The sequence below is a fragment of the Diadema antillarum genome, unplaced genomic scaffold, assembly GCF_040938485.1.
Source record: "Diadema antillarum isolate AM-2024a unplaced genomic scaffold, OU_Dant_1.0 seq00000209_RagTag, whole genome shotgun sequence".
NCBI classification, from domain to species: domain Eukaryota; kingdom Metazoa; phylum Echinodermata; class Echinoidea; order Diadematoida; family Diadematidae; genus Diadema; species Diadema antillarum.
Window position 1 is genome coordinate 645621 of NW_027271267.1, and position 21790 is coordinate 667410.

The 21790-nt window shown below is 41.6% G+C and overlaps 1 protein-coding gene across 1 annotated transcript in view; it reads right to left on the minus strand.

Moving 5' to 3' along the window:
• LOC139728990 (uncharacterized) overlaps positions 1 to 21790 on the minus strand; it is a 71624-nt gene that overhangs the window by 9262 nt on the left and 40572 nt on the right. The window contains exons 5-8 of the mRNA XM_071639917.1: positions 15644 to 15702; positions 12299 to 12485; positions 7731 to 7886; positions 652 to 717 (exon numbers count right to left, since the gene is read on the minus strand). Coding sequence (XP_071496018.1) covers positions 652 to 717; positions 7731 to 7886; positions 12299 to 12485; positions 15644 to 15702 — 468 coding nt within the window. The remainder of the gene's footprint in view (positions 1 to 651; positions 718 to 7730; positions 7887 to 12298; positions 12486 to 15643; positions 15703 to 21790) is intronic.

Here is a 21790-nt window from a genome sequence, read left to right on the forward strand (position 1 = left end):
ATAGCACTAATCACTTCCTTCCCTAACAATGCCTGTTAAAGCGGCAAACATTAATTCAATTTTTGTGGGTTGCAATTTCCGGTAGCAGGTTCTATAATGAGGGTCGTTGATATGCGACAACATCACAGTATTGTTCTCGACGCCAAAAACTGGAACAAAGATAGTCTACTATGCAATCTCTCTCTCTTTCTCTCTCTCTCTCACATTGCCAATCATGAAACTGTAATTCTGCATACTTAACTAGCAAGTTAATTTTGGAATGAGCTAAAAATGGAGGGGGGGGGGGGGGAGAAAGAAAGAACAAGAACTCCAAACAATCCCAGCAGGATTAACATGAGTATGTATCATTGCACAAAGTCCCGTCTAAACTACCAATACATCACGCTTCGTACACACCAGCCCAGAATAACATTAACTGCAATTGAGGTCAAAAAATCAAAGCCTTTACAAACTACTGCATAGCTCTTCTGTAGTAAACAGGGGGTTACATTGTCATTTGCCCAACAAAGATGATTCAATCCCTTTTGTGCATATAATTCGTACACATCAGCCTAGAATGACATAAATTGTGATTGAGGTTAATTCGAACCCTTCACAAACTGATGCATAGTTCTATATAAAGAGCAAACAGGGGGTCACTTTGTCCTTTACCTCATACAGATGCACTCCCTTTGTGCAGATGCCCAGCCAAATTGATGGTGTCTGCTCCGTCTTCGTCTGAATAGGAGAAAGGACAAGAATGAGAAAATGTAAGCAAACAATTTGTGACTTCCTCAAAATATCTTAGTAGCCTTACTTCCAGGCTGAGCCTCTTTTCATCATTTCTTCATCACATCTATTCTAATACATGTAATGTCTGGAGAAAGACTAAAAATGCAAAAATCCATCTTGTTGCTTAACTCTTTAAAAAAAAAGTCTCACCTCTGAATATAAAGTGGACAAATCTGAGCCCAATCATTTTCTTGTACCACAGATACACACACACACACACACACAAATAGATAAAGTGGGAAAAAACAAAACAAACAAACAAACAAACAAACAAAAACCACAATGAAGCTTGATAGGAAGTAATTAGCTGTGGTTGATTAGGGAGAATTCTGAGACAAAATGCATCCCATTTGGAGGCTGAATGCATATCCTTCACCCTCACAGGGATAACATTTCTTTTGCTACTTAATTAAAACATATATTATTACTACAGAATGGTGAGTCTTTCTTTAAGAACATATGAAGAGTTTGAGTTGACCTCCTCCCCCCTCCCCCGAAAATTTGGCCTACTTGGATGAAAAACAAAAGATATATATATATTTTTCTAAGCAGTCCACAGCTTGAGAATCAGCTGCAAAGCAAACAACTCAACATTTTTGGCATATATGTTCAGTTTGAATGGAACATGGCATAAACCTACACAACAATAAAAACAATGTCATATATTCTCCAAAAGTATGCACTCCAAAAGAAGCATGGTACCATCATGACTAGTGGCCAATCAGTGGCTGTTTTCTGCAATCAAGTGACTCTCTCTATCTATCTATCTTTTTATTTACCTATTTATTTATTTACCTACCTATCTATCTATCTATCTATTGTTCTATTCATCTATCTATCTATTCATCTATCTATCTATCTATCTATCTATCTATCTATCTATTTTTCTATCTATCTATCTATCTATCTATCTATCTATCTATTTCTGCCTTGGATTGGTATAAAATAAGTAGAAGGAAAGGGCGTGTAGGGGACCTCCCCCACTCTCTATTCACACACTGTAGCCTGAATGGATGAACCATTCTCTAACTCTTTACCAAAAGTTTCTCTGGCAAACTGAAATGTTTCTGAACAATATCCTCCTTCCGCTTGTTTGTTTGTTTACATGTATGTTTGTTCCACCCCCAAGAGCTTTTTTTGTTCCCATCTAAACAATAGCAGTCATGTTCCAGAGTACCTTTTCAGTCGACAGATTGCTCTTTGGAGATACCGTCTACCAGGGTACTGCCAAACAACTGCTTTACTGTCACTCTAAGGTACATTGTAGGGGTAACTTCAAACTCCATACTGGGGCAGGTGGAGGGGGCCAAAGTGGGGGTGTATGTAATGTTCTGGTACATTTTTTCTGCACACTTATCTCATCTGAGTATCCCTCCACTCAAATGTGAAAGGAGTATTGGTACTTGAGAACTCGGGCCATCCATATTGCAGAGCTGCACGCTAACCCATTTTTTCTACTGGTCCGACCTATCTGTCGGACCAGTAGGGACCCAGTTTTTCCATCTTTTATAGGTCCATTCCTGAAAAAAAGTTACTGGTCCGACAGTGATTTTTACTAGTCAGGGACCGTCGGACCAGTGCCAGTTTGCAGCATTGCATATTGGCTCTGTTGCAGCACGCTCCATACATACAGTCTACCTGCTGGTACACAGAAGCTTACTAGCTGGCCCAAGCACCGCATGGTGTGTGCAGCAGCAGAATGAGCCTATGATGCAGGCCACTTGGGGGCCACTGCACTTTACTTGGTAGCCAGGACCAGCAGATAGCTGATTTAGTAGCCCATCAGGCTCATGACAGCTCATAGAAACCTGTGGTAGCCCTTCCTCATTTGCAAAAGATTGCAGGAAGTATGACCTAAAAAAATGGTTCCTTTCAACAACAAGAGACCCGCGGGTCTAGCGCTCACCTGAGTATCGCAAGTTCACCTTTCACGCAGTCACTAATCTAAATTATTCACAGCTCTACCAAAATTTGACCAGGCATTCTCAAGTAGAAGATGAAAATGTACAATAAGGGCCCAATTTTTTTAAGATTCCTTAATTTGGGGGGATTGGGGGCCCCCTGGGGCCCTCTGGGTGGGGCATGGTGCCCATTTTGATAAATTGAGATCCTGACCCCCTAGGGATGCTACCTGCCAAGTTTGACAAAAATCCATCATGAGGTTTTCAGGAAGAAGATGAAAATGTACAATTCAGGCCCCCATTTGGACCCTTCCAACCACCACCCCCCCCCCCCCTACCCAAGAGGGGCACCCCTGGATCTCCTATGAACAAACTTGAAACTACAGTCATTAATGTACTCACTCATAGTATTATCTCAGCTCTATATATAACTTCTGATTCTAGAGAAGATTTATAAAGATTCCTTCATTTGGGGGATTTGGGACCCCTGGGGGCCCCCTGGGTGGGGCATGGTGCCCATTTTAACAAATTGAGATCCTAACCCCCTAGGGATGCTACCTGCCAAGTTTGGTGAAAATAGGTCATGGGGTTCTCAAGAAGAAGATAAAAATGTACAATTTAGGCCCCATTAGGACCCCTCCTCACCCCCTCCCTCCCCTGGGTCCCAAGGGGGGCACCCCTGATTCTGCCATGAACAAACTTGAAACTACAGTCATCAATGTACTAACTCATAGTATTAACTTAGCTCTGTCACTTCTGGTTCTAGAGAAGAAGATTTTTGCGGATATTCCTTAATTTTGGGGGGTTTGGGCCCCCTGGGGGCCCCCTGGGTGGGGCATGGTGCCCATTTTCACAAATTGATTTCCTAACCCCCTAGGGATGCTACCTGCCAAGTTTGGTGAAAATGGGTCATGGGGTTCTCAAGAAGACGATGAAAATGTACAATTTAGGCCCCATTAGAACCCTTCCCCACCCCCCTCCCCTGGGTCCCAAGGGGGGCACCCCTGATTCTGCCATGAACAAACTTGAAACTACAGTCATCAATGTACTAACTCATAGTATTAACTTAGCTCTATCACTTCTGGTTCTAGAGAAGAAGATTTTTACAGATTCCTTAATTTTGGGGGGTTTGGGCCCCCCTGGGGGACCCCTGGGTGGGGCATGGTGCCCATTTTAACAAATTGAGTTCCTAACCCCCTAGGGATGCTACCTGCCAAGTTTGATGAAAATCGGTCTTGGGGTTTTCAAGAAGAAGATGAAAATGTAAAAAGTTTACGCACGACGGACGACGGACGACGGACGACGCACGACGCACGACGCACGACGCACGACGGACGCCGGACGAAGGGCGATCGCAATAGCTCACTTGAGCCTTTGGCTCAGGTGAGCTAATAACCACAAAATCATCTGATTATCATAGTATACCACACCATTAATGGATACACTAAAATGAAATATATAAAATATCATACACAGGACATCTTCATCACACAGCCACTGGTAACCATTTTTTCCCTCACTGTCAAATACTGATGCACCCCCATGCACGTACTCCACTCTGATGCCCATTGTTATCTGCTGGTTGAATTCTGCAACAGTAGGGAGCATGATTCCAAAAGAATGCCATTAAACTTGGAAGACCGCAGAGAACGCCATTACGCACGCAATGCATACCCATGTAGGCCATATAAATGCTCAGCAAATGAGTCATCATGTCAAGCAACACATGGAATCATAACAGATGAGATCAACTGGGGCAAGGGTAAAGGGGAGGGGGGCTGGGGGAGGAGGAAGGGGCGCTGCTGTTTACCCCTCTCAGGAGCACTTATTAAAACTGCTATTGACAATGTATCCCACAACTTCATCATTGGTGACAGAGGTAAATCGTGACCTTACAGACAGACACCCCTGCTGTAATCCACCTGCTCATCACATGTCATGATTTTTGGCCTCATTACAGGTTGACATCGCTCTATCTCCCTAGCCAGCGTTGAATCTGGCCTCCACCAATAGATACTCACACTACTACAGCAAAAGCTTTCTTTTTCATGCCAAGCAGTTATTCAGTTAGCACTTGTTGGTAGTTAAGCGAGGAAACTGCCAGCCCATTCGTCGCGATTCCTTCATCTGCTTGCATAAAACAGCCTGAATGGATTCTTCCACATTGATCACTTCCCAGCTCATGAGTGAAAATGCAAAGCCTGAAGAGAGTCAATTATTTTTTTGTGGAGGCCATTGTGCGCTCCAGTAATGATCCAAACATGTTCGTAAACAAGTTGCATGAATTCCTCATTCCATACACCCACCCCCCCCCCCTTCCATTCTGAACTCAAATATAGAGCCATCTCAATGAAAGTTTGCTAACAAAGCGCAGTTCTGAAGTACCTGTGTCATTGTGACATATTGGCCTACAGTAGTGTTGGCAATTTAGGAAATTAAGTTGTATATTACTGGCAGGGATGGAGATGTGGCTGTAGAGTGACATCATATCAAATTTAGCCTCTTGTCTATCAGACCAAACTCCCTCTATAGAACAATTTGAAGAAGTTCCTGAATGCTTACCTGTGATTGGTATTCTTGCTTTTGTAATTTCAATTACCACATAGGTCCTACCTTTTATCCCTATGTAGGTCTAATTGTACACCAGTATTGAGGTTAAAGTTTGCTACGATGTTTTATTATTTGATTTTCTTTTAGGTTGTTTTGTTATTCTATGTACAGTATGATGACAAATAAAGAAACAGAGAGTAAATGACAGACATATCATGGACTTCCAATGCAATTCCAGTGCAAAGTTTTGCTATTGTCATTAAATTCTGAACTGCAGTTATTAAAGCTGGTTACATACAGGCTGTAGAAGCAGAGCCTTCTAGTTTAATAATGAAAAGAACTTCAAGAACTTTGACATTATATAAAAAGGATGATCCATGATCTGAATGAGCAACTGGGGTCATGTGACCTCAAACTGAAATGAATGCTGGCGACCAGTCCAGCATTTCTTTCACTAAGAGGGCCCGCGGTAATTTATGATTCTGGTCATTTGGTTTTGCTGCACACAAATCACAAGGTCGAAGGTCACTGCACAAGCACACTGCTATTATCAGCCGAGTCCCTGGTTGCATACTTAAAATATTTGTGCAAACCACACTGTGCCTGTCTGACCGATAATTTTCCAGACAAAGCCATATGCACTCACGCACATTCAAATACACACACAAACACACGCGCGCACACACACACACACACACACACACTTATAGTTGTACATACACACATACACCACCACTACAGAATAATATCCCCCATCCCCACCCCCCCCCCAAAAAAAAAAAAAAAAAAATCTATAAATTAGCATATTCTACTTGAAACAAAATAACAGCAAGAATTGAACTGCACCTGCTCAGATGGTGACGATGAATGCTGACCTACCCACGTGTCTGGATAAAAAGCACCCCTGCATTTTCTGGACAGGGAGCACACTTGAATTCCAGCAAACTTTGTTATCATTCAATAAACAGTCTCTCTACACAAATTATCAAAGGTTAATGCAGCATGGGGAAATCTGGGGAGCAAATTACATAAATTTTCCTTTAGAGTATGTCCAGTCGTGCATTAGCAAACACACACAATGTGTCCAATGGCATCAATATTGAAACCCATCCATCCTGGGCCAAATCTTTTTACCACGCCACAAAATTCATGGTACGCTGACAAGCACCGTTATGCTAAATTGGGGTAACGGGGCATATAACCACGCTCCATTCTCTCCCGCACAATGCAGGTGGGTCCAAAGAAGACGTCACTCCAGCATCACTCAAATGAAACTGCGTTTCATAGCCTCAGCCATTCCTACCTAACCAACAGTCTACATCATCACACTTCCCTGGATCCGCTTTCAATATTCTAGGAGCGAGACGAAGAAAAAGTTAATTGGCCTACACAAGGAGGAGCTACTGCCATAATTCATCAGAATTAGCGTAATTGCCATAAATTGACATCAATTAAAGACTAACCTTGGCAACAAGTTGAAAGCACTATTTTTTTCACCCTTTCTTTTACAATGAAGATGCAGAGGTGATTGTACCCGTGAAGTGTCAATACCCTCATCGAGCCCGTAACACTGCTAAGATGTCTTTGCACTAACTAATAAACAGAAATCATACTTTTGATGAAAAACAAAACCTGTGCATTTACTGTCATTCTATGTCACAATTATGTAAGTGTAGTCCTTATCAATCAGGATTCATAACAATTCTATTTAAAATATGAGACAAACACAAGACAACCATTTGAGGGAAAAGAAAATATTCCCATTTTCTAGACAGCATCAATTCCATTACAATACAGTGTGTATCACCTGTTAAAATAATATCACTCCAAACGCATGATATACTTATCATACCGTAGGCTTATAGATCTTCATCGTCACATTGCTTCTTTTTTTTTTTTTTTTTTGACTGAGCAAAGAAGATGAGAGAACTTTTACCAATGTGCCAGTGATTGGTAACCCTTTTTCTGTGAAAAATGAAAGTGCAAAATTGTGACATACCATGCAATGGATACTAAGAGATCAGGCAACAGCCCGACAATTTTTTATCTCTCATCCTCAACCTCCCTGCCCACCCTCACCTACCCCCCAAAATATATATTTCATATGAAGACCAATCCAATTTTATCAACTTGAGATATTTGGGATAGAAGCTGCTGAAAAAAAAGAATATATATATATATATATATATATATATATATATATAATATGTGATAATTTCAATGATAGGTTTACAAATATTTTTTGAAAAAATGTAATCTTTCTCTGTTTAGTAAGATGACCTCACTAGAAAAAGACTTTGAAAATAACATTTGTCTGTTTTTTTTTTTTTTCATTCAAGCCTTACTGGTTCTTCCATTCTCCTTGATAGAATAATCATCAATTACTGGGGAATGGTAATAATGGCAAAATCTGCAAACTCTTTGGTGGTAGAGGGTGTTAAAAAAGAAAAAGAGTGCCTTGCCCTCAGTAGTACAGTGTAGTTGACCCCCATAAAATATTCAAGGTACCTTCTTGAGCCTGTAGAAGTGCATCTGGTGTTCTGCAGTGGTGGACGCTTCCCGGATGAAAGCCTTCTGGGCGTAGGCGGGCGTCGTCCCCCTCTGGTCCCGGTGCATCGAGGGCATGTGTTTGATGATGTACGTCTCCCCTCTCCTTTTGATAACCTGACACATATGGAAACAAAGACAAGACATCAGAGGGGTTAAAAATACGCTAGTCTATCGATGCAAGCATAGGTTCCTGAGATGACATTCTAGATCCAGTCACACAGCAACCAATGGTAGCCATTACTCTAAAGCAAGAAAGTTTTGTGGCATGAAAATTTCGCGAATTGCCACTGACATTCAACACGTATAGTGTAGACAATATTTTCTGTGTGCATTTCAATTTCGCTAATCCTGGCTCTCGTGAAATGTGCAAAATTAAAATGCGTGTGAAAATTTCCGGTTTTACAGCACTCATGATGAAGAAAACAAACAAACAAACATTCCTGGATGTGTGTGGATGTATAAACCAAACTATTCATGAGACTTGAATTGCAATCTGGGCACCACTAAAAGTATTCACATTTCGAAAGTGTTGATTTTTCTGAATGATTGCAATTATTTGTAGTGGAGAATGTGTATGAATGGTGTATGAATTACACTATTTTTTCATATTTTCATCAAAATGCTTTGCAAATCTTCAAATCGTCATGCCCAAGATCAAGTCAGATTCACTCAGAAGGATATGACTTATGGTCATATACTGGTAATTGATCCACTGAATCTGCCCTAAATCTAAAGCACACTGAGCGACTCTCTTCTTCAATGTCCCTTAAAATTTTATACACCAGGATTACTACCCTTATCAGTGATTAGAAGTTCCACCTGCAGTTTCCTGGTTAGAAACTCTCCTGAGCTGAGTGCTACCCCATTAGAATTATTGTAGACTTTACAAAAATCAATTTATTTAACTCTCAGGCAGGTGATGAAAGTCAATTTTGATCTCTGGGTAAAATTGTTACATTGTACTTGGGATCTCTTCTAACTGCTGCATATACCAGACTGTTACTTGTACACTTCATAGATGACAGTATTGCAAGGCTGCCTTTGCCTGGGGAATGATAGTAGTGGGATTTCTTTTACAACCTGGTTTCAGACAGGAGTGTTCATCTCAAGCAAAAAAACAAATGCTGTTCAAAATGAACGAGAAAGTGTGTGTTGAATCCTTGCAATGCAAGGCTCGTGCCACTCTCTCTCTCTGTTTCTCTCTCTCTGATCAGGGATAACCTTGAAAAGACATTCTTGTCGTTCTAGTAAAAGGAACATAGTTTCTGCAAATAAAACATGCTTTTGTTCTTGGGTCTATTCATGGTAACACATTGAGAAGGATAAACCACGAGCAAGCAATGGAGTGCAACGAACATTCCTGCCATTCTCCCGACAACGTTTGATTCAAAGCTGCAAAAGTGCATTGGCCCTAAATTGGTGTGTGTGTGCGGGGGTGGGGGAGCAATGAATGAATGGCTCGATCAGACAGGTATTCTCAGCAAATTCATTCCTGGCAGCTGTCTGTCTACAAAAAACAATGACATATACACATGACTGCATTTGTAAAATGTGACGTATGCTTGACGTTTTATTTGAAAGCATGTTAACATGATATTGTGTGTACGTAAAATTCTTGTGTCTTTATATTCCTGCCTAAAAAGCACCAGCTGGCATCCATAATCCTGACTTGCACAGAAAATGGAAACAGGATGCGCGAGATGGAAATATACATCTGTTACCTAAGCTGCAGTATACACAAACGTAAACAAAAACTACACTTGCATCATGCTTCTTCTTGAAAGACATGGCAAGGACATTTGCATCCCTTTTTCTTTTCTCAAAGAGTACCGTACACTACATAAAACAAAACACAACAACAACTACAATGTAATGTGTAAAGTATCTATAGGTGTTGTGGTCTGGTAGACTGCACGCTTGACCGCCCAGTTCCTGGTTCAAGCCCTGTCTGTGACCCCAGCTGCCATTTGACGCCAGACTTTCAGCAGCGGCGCCTCTCTGACCCCTGGGTTACCACGGACAAGAGAGGGAAGCCCTACAGAGAGAATGGTTTAGCCCTGGCCCACTGGAGCAGGGGTAAGAACACTCTGCAGAGGGGAGGATGGAGCTGGTGCACATAGCTTCGCAAAAAAGAGACCCGCGGGTCACGCGCTCACCTGAGTATCGCAATTTCACCTTCCACGCATTCTTGCACACTCTTATCTGAGAACATTGGAAACTTAGGTCTGCATATGGATCCCCCCTCAACTCGGGGGGGGGGGGGGGGGGGGGGCAGGCAGCCCTGGATTTGCAATGAACAAACTTGGAACTAAAGTCATCAATGTACAAACTCATGGTATTAACTTTGCTTTATCATTTCTGGTTCTAGAGCAGAAGATTTTAAATATTCCTTAATGTGGGGGGGGGGGGGGGGGTGGGACCCCTAGGGGCCTCTCAAGAGGGACATGGTGCCCATTTGAAGGAATTGAGATTCTATCCCCATAGGGATGTTACCTGCTAAGTTTGGTCAAAATTCATCATGAGGTTTTTCAAGAAGAAGATGATCATGTACAATTCAGGCTCCATTACAACTGTAGGACTTCTCCCCATCCCTCTCATGGGTCCCAAAGGGGGGGGGGGGGGGGCACCCCTGATTCCGCCAACCCCATGAACAAACTTGAAACTACAGTCATCAATGTACTAACTCATAGTATCATCTAAGCCCTATCACTTCTGGTTCTAGAGAAGATTTTTAAAGGTTCCTTAATTTTAGAGGGTTTGGGCCCCCTGGGGACCCCCAGGTGGGCCATGGTGCCCATTTGAACAAATTGAGATCCTATCCCCCTAGGGATGCTACCTACCAAGTTTGGTTAAAATCAGACATGGCGATCTCAAAGTGAAGATGAAAATGTACAATTTAGGCCCCATTAAGACACCTTCCCACCCCCCTCCCCTGGGTCCCAAGGGGGGCACCCCTGATTCCCCTATGAACAAACTTGAAACTACAGTCATCAATGTACTTACTCATAGTATCAATTAAGCCCTATCAATTCTGGTTCTAGAGAAGAAGATTTTTAAAGATTCCTTAATTTTAGTGTGCTTGGGCCCCCCCTGGGGCCCCCCAGGTGGGCCATGGTGCCCATTTGAACAAATTGAGATCCTATCCCCCTAGGGATGCTACCTGCCAAGTTTGGTGAAAATCGGTCATGGGGTTCTCAAGAAGAAGATGAAAATGTAAAAAGTTTACGCACGACGGACGACGGACGACGCACGACGCACGACGGACGACGGACGACGCACGACGCACTACGCACGACGGACGCCGGACGAAGAGCGATCGCAATAGCTCACTTGAGCCTTTGGCTCAGGTGAGCTAAAAAGCTTCTCGTGCTGACCGCAGAGATAGAAGTGCACAACTGAAAGGCTGCGCTCATTTCTGGGAACTGCATGTTTTGTGGTTGTTTTCTTTTGTTGTTTGTCCAAGAAAGAAATTACTGATAGAACAGTCATGTAAAAGGCTAAGATATTCTAAACTCTTAGTAGAATCAAGGAGCTTGCTCCTTGGTAGAATGAGCACAGCAAGAGACCAGTATACTGTATAGGCACTACACCATATCTAGTGAGTCTAATTTTTCACAAATTGGAACTTTTCTACAATTTTGCGAGTGGTATGACTGGGGGAGGGGGGCTTTAGTATGCTTAACAATAGTAAATTTATGCACTGACATACACTTGTAGCAATGTACCTTGCTCATTGTATAACCCACTGAATCATCTTTTCATTTCACTTTGGATGCCCCCCCCCCCCCCCCCAAGTTATGGCCAAAATAAGTTACGGTGTTTAAAAAATGAATAGGTCTATAGAGGAGGAGACGTAATCAATAAATACAACTTTGGTAAATGGTAAGCAGATGGTCCAAGATCACTGTCAAGATGAGACCCTTAATCATGGTGCCCAGTATGTCAGGAAATAGCCTTGTGGCAAGGCCCTCTCGCTGATTGGTGGTGAGCCAATGGGGAAGAGCACAGCCGAGTGTGACAGCGTGAGGGCCTTTTGAGATCTGATTCGCATCTTTATGTTAGCTCTTTGAATTACCGATTTTTGCTGCCTGAATTGGGTAGCAAAATTTGACCAATCTGCGTATCCGTCTGCCCAAGCCCGATTTGCATACGGTGAATGCATGCCACTGACCACCTGCGGAGATCAGTGATGCATGCGAACAGGTTGGATGATGCCAAGATGGAGGATGTGGGCAGCGCGTCATTCCATTGGTCGACCGGAATCCATCAATACACATGTATGATTATTCAGTAGGGTTCCTGTGCTCATGAATAATAATGGTGAAGCAGATGTCGCACTCGACTGGGCTCCGTTCACTTGCTCGCCCGAGAGGGCCTTGTCAAAAGGCTAGTCAGGAAATGGAGTAGTGGGTGGTCAGTAAGATATTGAATATATACATAAAAGATATGTTCACAACTTCTTGAGTGAGTAAACCAGCAAATAAGAAATATAGCAAAGAACATGTATAAAACCATATCGCACTCACCCACTCTGGGAAGTAATCGGCCGGTTCAAAGTAGCGGCCTGAGTGCTCCTCCTCCGAATAGTTGCCGAGGTCGGCCTGGAGGGCATAGGATGCGAGGACGAAGCAGGCCTCCTCGCGGCACTGGACAGGGGCCTGCAGGACGTTCTGTTTCAGCTGAAGATAGTAGTGGTGTCGTGTCACGTCGTCCCTGCAAAGATGCAACATCGAAGACGCATCGAAAGTGCTACTCCAGTTCAGGCAATGACAAGTTTATTCTTTTCTATCTCTCTCTCTTTTTTTTTAAAACAGAAATCTTGTCTCCAGACAATCCTGATTGGCCGATCAGATCATGCCCATATACCTCATCATGTACAAGTAGAATACAGTAGGGTTGATCAGACAAGCTTATATGCAAACAAAACAAGGAAAAGTAGAAATTACGCGGTGCGTAATATATGTCCCCGCCGGAAGTAGCATTTTGTAGCAAAATGTGCAATATAGGTAAAAAATCAAGGTCAAAGGTCAAAGAAGTCAACGGTCAAAATTCTGTGTAAAAGTTTTGAAGCCCTCACCTAGTGCCATCACATAAAGCAAACGGAATCGAAATTGGGTTAGAAATGGCGAAGGAGTAGCATTTTATAGCCAATGTACAATACAGGTCAAAAATCAAGGTCAAAGGTCAAAGAAGGCAAAGGTCAAAATTCTGTGTAAAGTTTTGAAGCCCTCACCTAGTGCCATCACATAAAGCAAACGGAATCGAAATTGGGTTAGAAATGGCGAAGGAGTAGCATTTTGTAGCCAATGTACAATACAGGTCAAAAATCAAGGTCAAAGGTCAAAGAAGGCAAAGGTCAAAATTCTGTGTATAAGTTTTGAAGCCCTCACCTAGTGCCATCACATAAAGCAAACGGAATCGAAATCGGGTTAGAAATGGCGAAGGAGTAGCATTTTGTAGCAAAATGTACAATATAGGTCAAAAATCAAGGTCAAAGGTCAAAGAAGGCAAAGGTCAAAATTCTGTGTAGAAGTTTTGAAGCCCTCACCTAGTGCCATCACATAAAGCAAACGGAATCGAAATCGGGTTAGAAATGGCGAAGGAGTAGCATTTTGTAGCAAAATGTACAATATAGGTCAAAAATCAAGGTCAAAGGTCAAAGAAGGCAAAGGTCAAAATTCTGTGTAGAAGTTTCGAAGCCCTCACTTAGTGCCATCACATAAAGCAAACGGAATCGAAATCGGGTTAGAAATGGCGAAGGAGTAGCATTTTGTAGCAAAATGTACAATATAGGTCAAAAATCAAGGTCAAAGGTCAAAGAAGGCAAAGATCAAAATTCTGTGTAGAAGTTTTGAAGCCCTCACCTAGTGCCATCACATAAAGCAAACGGAATCGAAATCGGGTTAGAAATGGCGAAGGAGTAGCATTTTGTAGCAAAATGTACAATATAGGTCAAAAATCAAGGTCAAAGGTCAAAGAAGTCAAAGGTCAAAATTCTGTGTAGAAGTTTTGAAGCCCTCACCTAGTGCCATCATATAAAGCAAACGGAATCGAAATCGGGTTAGAAATGGCGAAGGAGTAGCATTTTGTAGCAAAATGTACAATATAGGTCAAAGGTCAAGGTCAAAGGTCACGACTGAAATTCTGTGTGGAAGTTTCAAAGCTCCCATGTAGTGCTATCATATAAAGCAAACAGAATCAAAATTGGCTCATAAATGACAGAGAAGTAGCAAATTGAAGATTTTGATCACACACGGACGCACACACGGACACACGGACGGACACACGGACGGACGGACACACGGACGGACGGACGGACGGACACACACACGTACGGAGCCCGTTTCATAGTCCCCTGCTCGAACTCGTTCGGCGGGGACAATTATTATATTTGTGTGTGTGTGTCAACATAAATAATGACTTGTAGGACATACATAAGAAATTTGCGATAATGTCAAGATGGCATACAGTTTGTATGGTCGTAGCTGCATGTTCATTTTGATACTCGCTGCCATTTACAAGAAATAATTCTGAGAGTGGGAAAACATGGTTGACTGTGTGTGCAAAGGCTAGCCTACTTGTAGGTCCACACTTTCATCCCCCAATAATTTTTAGACACATGGATACTGCTGGCCCCATTTTCTCTGCATCATAGTGGATGAACGTGGGAAGTCAGAATTTTCCCCCACTTTTGACTCCGTGCGTTTCGGCAGAAATAAGGAGATTAGCGAGGGTTGAATTCCATTTGGGACCAATTCCAACAATGGCATCGCCCAAATCGTGACAGATATATTGCAGACTGGGAAGGGGGGGGGGGGAGGTCAAAGTTTGCAGGTTTGAGGTCTCTACCAGTGTATCCTGTCACAAAGGCTTCAGATGCACAAAAATGTTGATGTTCGGTTCCCAATTCATGCTTTTTTTTTCTCTCTCTCTTCTTCTCTTTTTTTAAACCCCCAATTTGCTGCAAGGCCCAACATTTGCGTCATGATGATGAGTACACTATTGTTGGGGGACTTCTGCCCTTACTCGACATTATGAAGTAGAGAATCACTATTCTTACAGAACTTATGCTCTACTTTTGACATATTGTGAGATAACAACAAAATCCAGGTACAGCGGGCACTTATTGATGTGCCTTTCATTGTCCTTGATCACACTGAGCTTGTATCACTATCATTCATGAATGAGTTTTATTATATCTGACGAATGAGAGATTACCTTTTCATATGTAAGAAACTCAACTACTTCTATCATATATTGATTACATGTATGTACATGCACAACAAATCATTATTCGCGTAGTACACAAGTATACATGAACACGTATGTGTTTGTGTACATTTTAACCAAATTTCCATAGAAGACCACCTTTAGATGTGTGAATGTTCCGGGGGGGGGGGGGGGGGGGGGGTAACCAATTTGTGTTACTTTTCATAAGAGGAAAAATCACACACACAAACACAAACAAACAAATACACACACCAACACACAAATGTGTGTGTGTGGGGGGGGGGGGTAACCAATTTGTGTTACTTTTCATAAGAGGAAAAATCACACACACAAACACAAACAAACACATACACACACCAACACACAAATGTGTGTGGGGGGGGGTAACCAATTTGTGTTACTTTTCATAAGAGGAAAAATCACACACACAAACACAAACAAACAAATACACACACCAACACACAAATGTACATTGTAGCATCTGTGCTACTTTTGACGGCAAATCAATTCAGCCAATGAGAAGGGCATGTTCTATCCACCCTACTGCTGCTCCTCTAGGTGAGAGCATCAGGATCATTGCCGTCTGAAAATCAGCTATGATAAATCTCGCTACTTTGCGAAGGAAAGGAAATCATACTCACTTTAGCAAGGACACGTGTTCCACGTATAATTGCACTTTGAGGTAAACGGTGAGATGGTTCTGTAAGGGGGACAAAAAGGGAAGATAAAGAAGACGCCCATGATATTTGTCGTATTATTGTCAATGAATATCATTTCATATCATTACTAAACGTAATGTGACATAGAAGGTAGGAAAGAGAACCTCCCTGATGCGATATTACACCTAAAGGAGAAGGAAGAAAAAACAAAATCAAATGCAAAAAAAAATAATAAACTAAATTTAAAGGACAAGTTCACCTTCATAGACATGTGGGTTGAGTGAATGCAGCAATGTAGAACACATCAGTGAGAGTTTGAGCAAAACTGGACAATCCGTTCAAAAGTTATGATTTTTGGAAGTTTCTGCTCAGTCACGGCTTGATGAAAAGACTACTATAGCTTGTGATGTCACATGAGTACAACAATATAAAGAAAGAATAAAGAAAATTCAACATATTTCTATTTTTCTCGCATAACAAAAGAACACTCGACTTCTCTCTTTCAGAAGGCAGGGGGAATAATATTACCCTTAATATACGTCAGTAGCAAGTCGAAGAAATGTGCACTTTATTCAAAAAGTAAAGTTTTGTGAAATTTTATTTTTATTATCCTTATATAGTTGTACACATGTGACATCATACACTGTAGTAGTCTTCCCCTCCAGTAGTGACTGCGCAGATACTTAAAATATTTGTAACTTTTGAACGGATTGTCCAATTTTCCTCAAACTTTCACTGATGTGTTCTACTAATATCGCTGCATTCTATCAATCCTTATATATATGAAGGTGGACTTGTCCTTTAATGACCCCCTCAAAAAAAAAAAAAAAAAAAGCTGCATTGGCTGCAGAGTACCAGTATGTAAACTCTTAAAAGGAAACAGCGTTCAAAAACATTGCCGAATGTAACAATGGGATTTATCAATACATTGACGGACAGATAAAATTTAGGTCATCACGATCAATTCTAGTGTGTGTATAATGCCTCGTCAGATCACAGCACACTACTAGTAATAGAATGGTAAACATTATATACCACCATTACAGATCAAAATTAAAAATTAACAAAATTAAAAAAACAAAATTAAAGTAAAATAGATGAATTATAAATATGAAAATATCATGTGTGGGAAAACTGACAACAATGTGGAAAGCCATCTGCAAGGCAACTTATGACAAACAAACTAAAAAAAAATATATATTGATATATCTATACTGACAGAAATGAAAAGACCAGGATGAACAGCCAAAGATGAAATCTTACATACTGTATTCCAGCACTTCATCAGACATTAAAAAAAAATGACCCCTGGCCCTGTTGAAAAATTCTACAATTACCTGATTCCTCATGTCAAATCATAGATGTGGAACTAGATTTGTGTTAAAACTTGAAGTGATGAGGTATTGGCTCAGTGGGAGATGATGTCTAATTTTTGACAGATTTTACACTTTTCGCAAGAAACCCATAACATATTTCATTTATGCCTCTATCCATATCATTTCAATCATACACTATTTATGTTTCATTTCACAGAGTGCTTGCAAGTGAGAAATAATCTATAGAACTTATGACATACCTTGGCTTGCATTATCAACTAAATCACCGTTTCTTATTCATTGCTGTGCCATAAACTGATTCTCCATAAATACCAACAGAACTCTTTCTCTGTCAATCTACGCCTTTCTGGCACCGACATCAGGCATCCTCCTAGCTGTGCATTATGTACAATTGTATGGTCATGACTAAATGACACTAACAGGTGACATGTGCCCCAGATGGTTCGTAAGTGTCGTAAAAACTGCACGACCACTGCACACACTGCCACCGACTTTATGGAACATTTACAGTTGAAGCTTTTGATGTGTTTTTGGCAAAGGGGGACGCTGCTGAAGCAGGGAGGTGAGAGGTCTCACCTCCCTGGCTGAAGGCAGGATGATAAATGCTACCCCCCTCGCAGCAGACTCAGGATGGATGCTGCCCCGTTTTTCACACTGGAGTTCAACATCCGGTGGTTACCAGGAGACCGATTCTGGCTTTAAACCTTTATAGGGCTTTTTACACTTGTGTTTCTTAACCCCGGACTTTCTCTGACCCAGGACTATCGTTAGTCCCGTACCAATTTTTTCAGCTTTTTACACTCGCCAATTAGTCCCGTACTATCTCTTGTCCGGGGCTAAGGAGAAAACTGACCTTTTTACACTCGTATTTCTTAGCCCCGGACTTTCCAAACCACATGAATATTCATAATTACGCTGTGTACTGTACACGTACACACACGCACCGGCAGCACTTGATTACCTCGTTTCTGATTGGTCAGTGAGGGTCGGACTTCGTCTCCGTCGCTTAGCCCAGGATTATTTTTTCGTTCTGTTTACACTCACTTGCTTGGCACCGCAATTGCGGTGCTAGCACCGCAATTGCGGTGCTAACCCCTGCTATTTTGCAGGGCCAGATAGTACCGTACTATCGGTGGGGCTAGCCCACTTTGGCAAAAACGAGTGTAAACAGAAAGTGGGCTAAGGATAGTCCCGTACCAACGGTGGGGCTAAGGCCCCCCCTTAGCCCCACCGTTGGTCCGGGGCTAAGCAAAAATTTACAAGTGTAAAAAGCCCTTATGTCTTTCCCACCCTATGATCTCATGATCTGTGAGATGCGAACTTTGATCACATAACAACGTCACATTGTATTCATTATTGGTGGGGGGGGGGGGGGTATGGATCAACATGTAGAATAATGAGGTGATGAATTGTTAATGATTTTTCCATGCTGCTGGTCCCAACCCAATGCCTACTTCCCCACCCCCCAAAAAAGAAAGAAAATGGATCAAAGGAAAAGAAGAAAATATGTAACCTGCACATGTGCAACACAGCAGGAGACAGCAGACATTTATGAGACATAACCCAGTTGATGATAAATAGTCCCATCTAGCCAGTTTCACATATCTTTTCTTTTTTTTATTTCTGATTGTTATAATATATACCATATGTGATGTGCATGACAAGACACACTTTTTTTTCACTATATCTGGGTCCTTTGTTATTTCAACAATAGCATGGAATCAAGAAAAAAGAATTGCATCGATTCACTACTGAGATTTTTTTGGTCTTCACTTCATTTCTTTCTATCTCTGCTAATCGCACTTAGTTGCTCTCTATTACTTTCATTTCATCTCAAAATGTATCCAGAGTAATGTCAGAAAATATCAGGGTATGATTTACTGCATGCCTGTGCAATCATTTTGTACACATGCAAATGTATCTTGACATATTATGGAAGATAAAGAGAAGTGAAATGGGCTGTGGATTATCACAAGTGCACACAGAGCATTATCACAACACCACAATAAATATCTTGGCTACTCACAGTTGCAAGAAATAATTAGGCTTGAATTTAAACAGCTAACAGATAAACAGAATTTACCTAATCATCTACGCACCTACAGCACCAAGCAAACAACCTGTAAACCTATTGCAATACTGTCCATTTTAAATTTGTCACAACGGTTTGAAGCTTAATGAGACGAAATGAGTCAATAAACAAGTGGTACGATCGGCATTTTCATTTGTATTTTTCACTTTCAACTCGATCAATCTTGGCCTTCAACAGCACTTCAATCAGTCTGCATTTTTACTAGCAGTACACAAACAATTCATGTCCAGACAAAGGAGCCGTTAACGGTATCCCACTTGCCTAGCAAATGTCCCGTCTTTTTTTGGTATCCCCTGGGGTAGGCTGGGGGATTTTAATCATGGATGAGCTAAGGGAGAGACTGGGGTTCTCTTGTTACTCATTATGCAGAATACATACAAGTACAGGTTGGCGACCACCCACTCAACGGCACGAAAAGGGCCACCACTCTGGGAGTCTGCATCCCCGGTCAGGGAAGGGTGCCTGTGCCTCTACAGCGGTGGCGGGGACACGTTCCGCATGTGGGCTCAGCCGAGGATATGTGTACAGCAATGTGCTCCGAAAGGAGTAAGTGTTGGTGAAGTACCTCTCACCTCTCACATTCAATATGAGAGAGTACAGCTGTGCTGACTCATTGACGAATATGTACGTGTGACCCGTGCTTTTTTGTTTTCACCCATCTGTACAACACAGGCAAAGGATGTTTTGAATCCTAGGATCTATGAAGGCCCCATAAGTCACATACAAGCACACATCTCTTTCAGATTCTTGCATTTCCCTCATAATTTGATAAAGACAAAATATGACTTTTGAAAATACGCTATGAAAGACGATTTATTTTACAACTTAACAGGCTTCTGTTGCTAATCCACCCCCCCCCAACAATTATTATTGGTAAATGTAAGAAACATACTGTATGTATAAATGTACATACCAGTAATAGTGTTTGAATACCCGAATAAATTTCAATTTGTTTGTAGTAGAAAGCAAATCATCTTGTTAGACACTGAGGCTGACAGTAATATTTCAAATTACGAATGGATTTCAATTTGGGCTCATTGTCTGTTTATCGTCTAAGGCCACCAGACAATCCCTGTTTACATCTTCAAAAATGGCCTAGTGACCAGGACTTCACCATGGTGTTTGGTTTTTTTTCGTTTTTGTTGTTTTGCTTTCACACACAGTGCATTATAGAGGCGTGTCTTCATCAGCCCGAAGTTCAAACTAGCGGGACATTTTGCGGTCTTAGTAAATAGCCCGATACAGCGACTGTGCGTCTTCATCAGCTCGAACAGCCCGTTTCGGGAAATTAGTCCGAAAATTAACGCATGCGCACTTTGCAATATTACTCTGCCTAGCTCGCGGTTCAAAAGTGGATTTCCCCGCTCAAAATCTCCTATATCACTGTATGTACGATACTACAACCAGGTAAGTGAGCGGTACAGCAAATTCTCTCCAAATGGATATTAATAACGCTACTCTTTTGTCCAGTGAGGCATCTTATATGAAGTTAACAAATTGCAATGTTTAAACTAATCAAAAATACACACAATCTGCAAGAATCTTCAGCTAAGGAAGAAGTTTACAAAAAAACAGCTAGCATGCACGGCACTGAGTTTTATTAGGGAGGTGAGAGAAATCACCTCCCTGGTTTTAATGATGTCCACAACAGTGGGCCTATGTGATCCTGGATGAATACACCGTGCGTGGGGGTAATGTACTATACACAATTACTAGCTTGTACATGTGTTTTCCATTGCCAGCTGGCTAACCAGAAGCGTGGAGGAATCGAGAAAGTTTCGGGCTGGTGGAGACGCACCCACAATAGCGCGCTATTTCACGAATTAGCGCTCTAGTTGACGAACTAGACCAAGATTTTGGGGGAAATTTTCCCGATCAAATAGTGCGCTATCTACGTCTTCACTACACAGATAGCGTGCTATTTGGACATCGGACTAGTTTGGTAACCGCAAGATAGCGCGCTATTTTGAAACTTCGGGCTGATGAAGACACGCCTAGTGAGAGTGCAAACCAAAGACACCGCTCTTCACAATGTCATGAAAATGAGTGTAACTTGTTGATCTAATGCTTCACAAGCTGAGTATTTTGCCCACAGACTTATCATCCTTTTCACTACAGATTTGCAGAGATTTTAACTGTTGCAAAATAATGACAATGCATGGATAAGAGATTGAATGATACACTTTTGATCACAAGTGCTAGATACACTGTCTTGATGATTCTTGTGGGTCTGTTGGTTCAGCTACCTTGACTACAGTTTAGGACCCTATTACTAGTATCTGTGCCCATCCGGAATCACTTCCAGAGACTCAAATCAAAATGCTTGTCAAGTCGAGAGGAGCCTCTTATAAGCTGCTCAGAAGAGATTATGTCCGCCGATCTGATGCCAGCTCCTTCTAGTGGATTTATGAATCTCAAGGACTCGCCTCTACACTCTGTCCTGAGACAGGAGTATACCAAAACATGCAAAGCAAAGAATTAACCCCTTCAATACTAGCAAAACACTTAGTACTTGACTAGAAGACACAGCTGACCCAAACAAAATTTGATGGGATATACTATCAATCAAGAAGATTTTAGTCAGTCATAATAAAAGTCAGCAATACCACATTTTATAACAGTTTGAAGCACAAGTAGTCTCTACATGAAGCTTCAAGGTTGATGGCTCATAAAGAACAAATTTCGAGCATTTTGAAATAA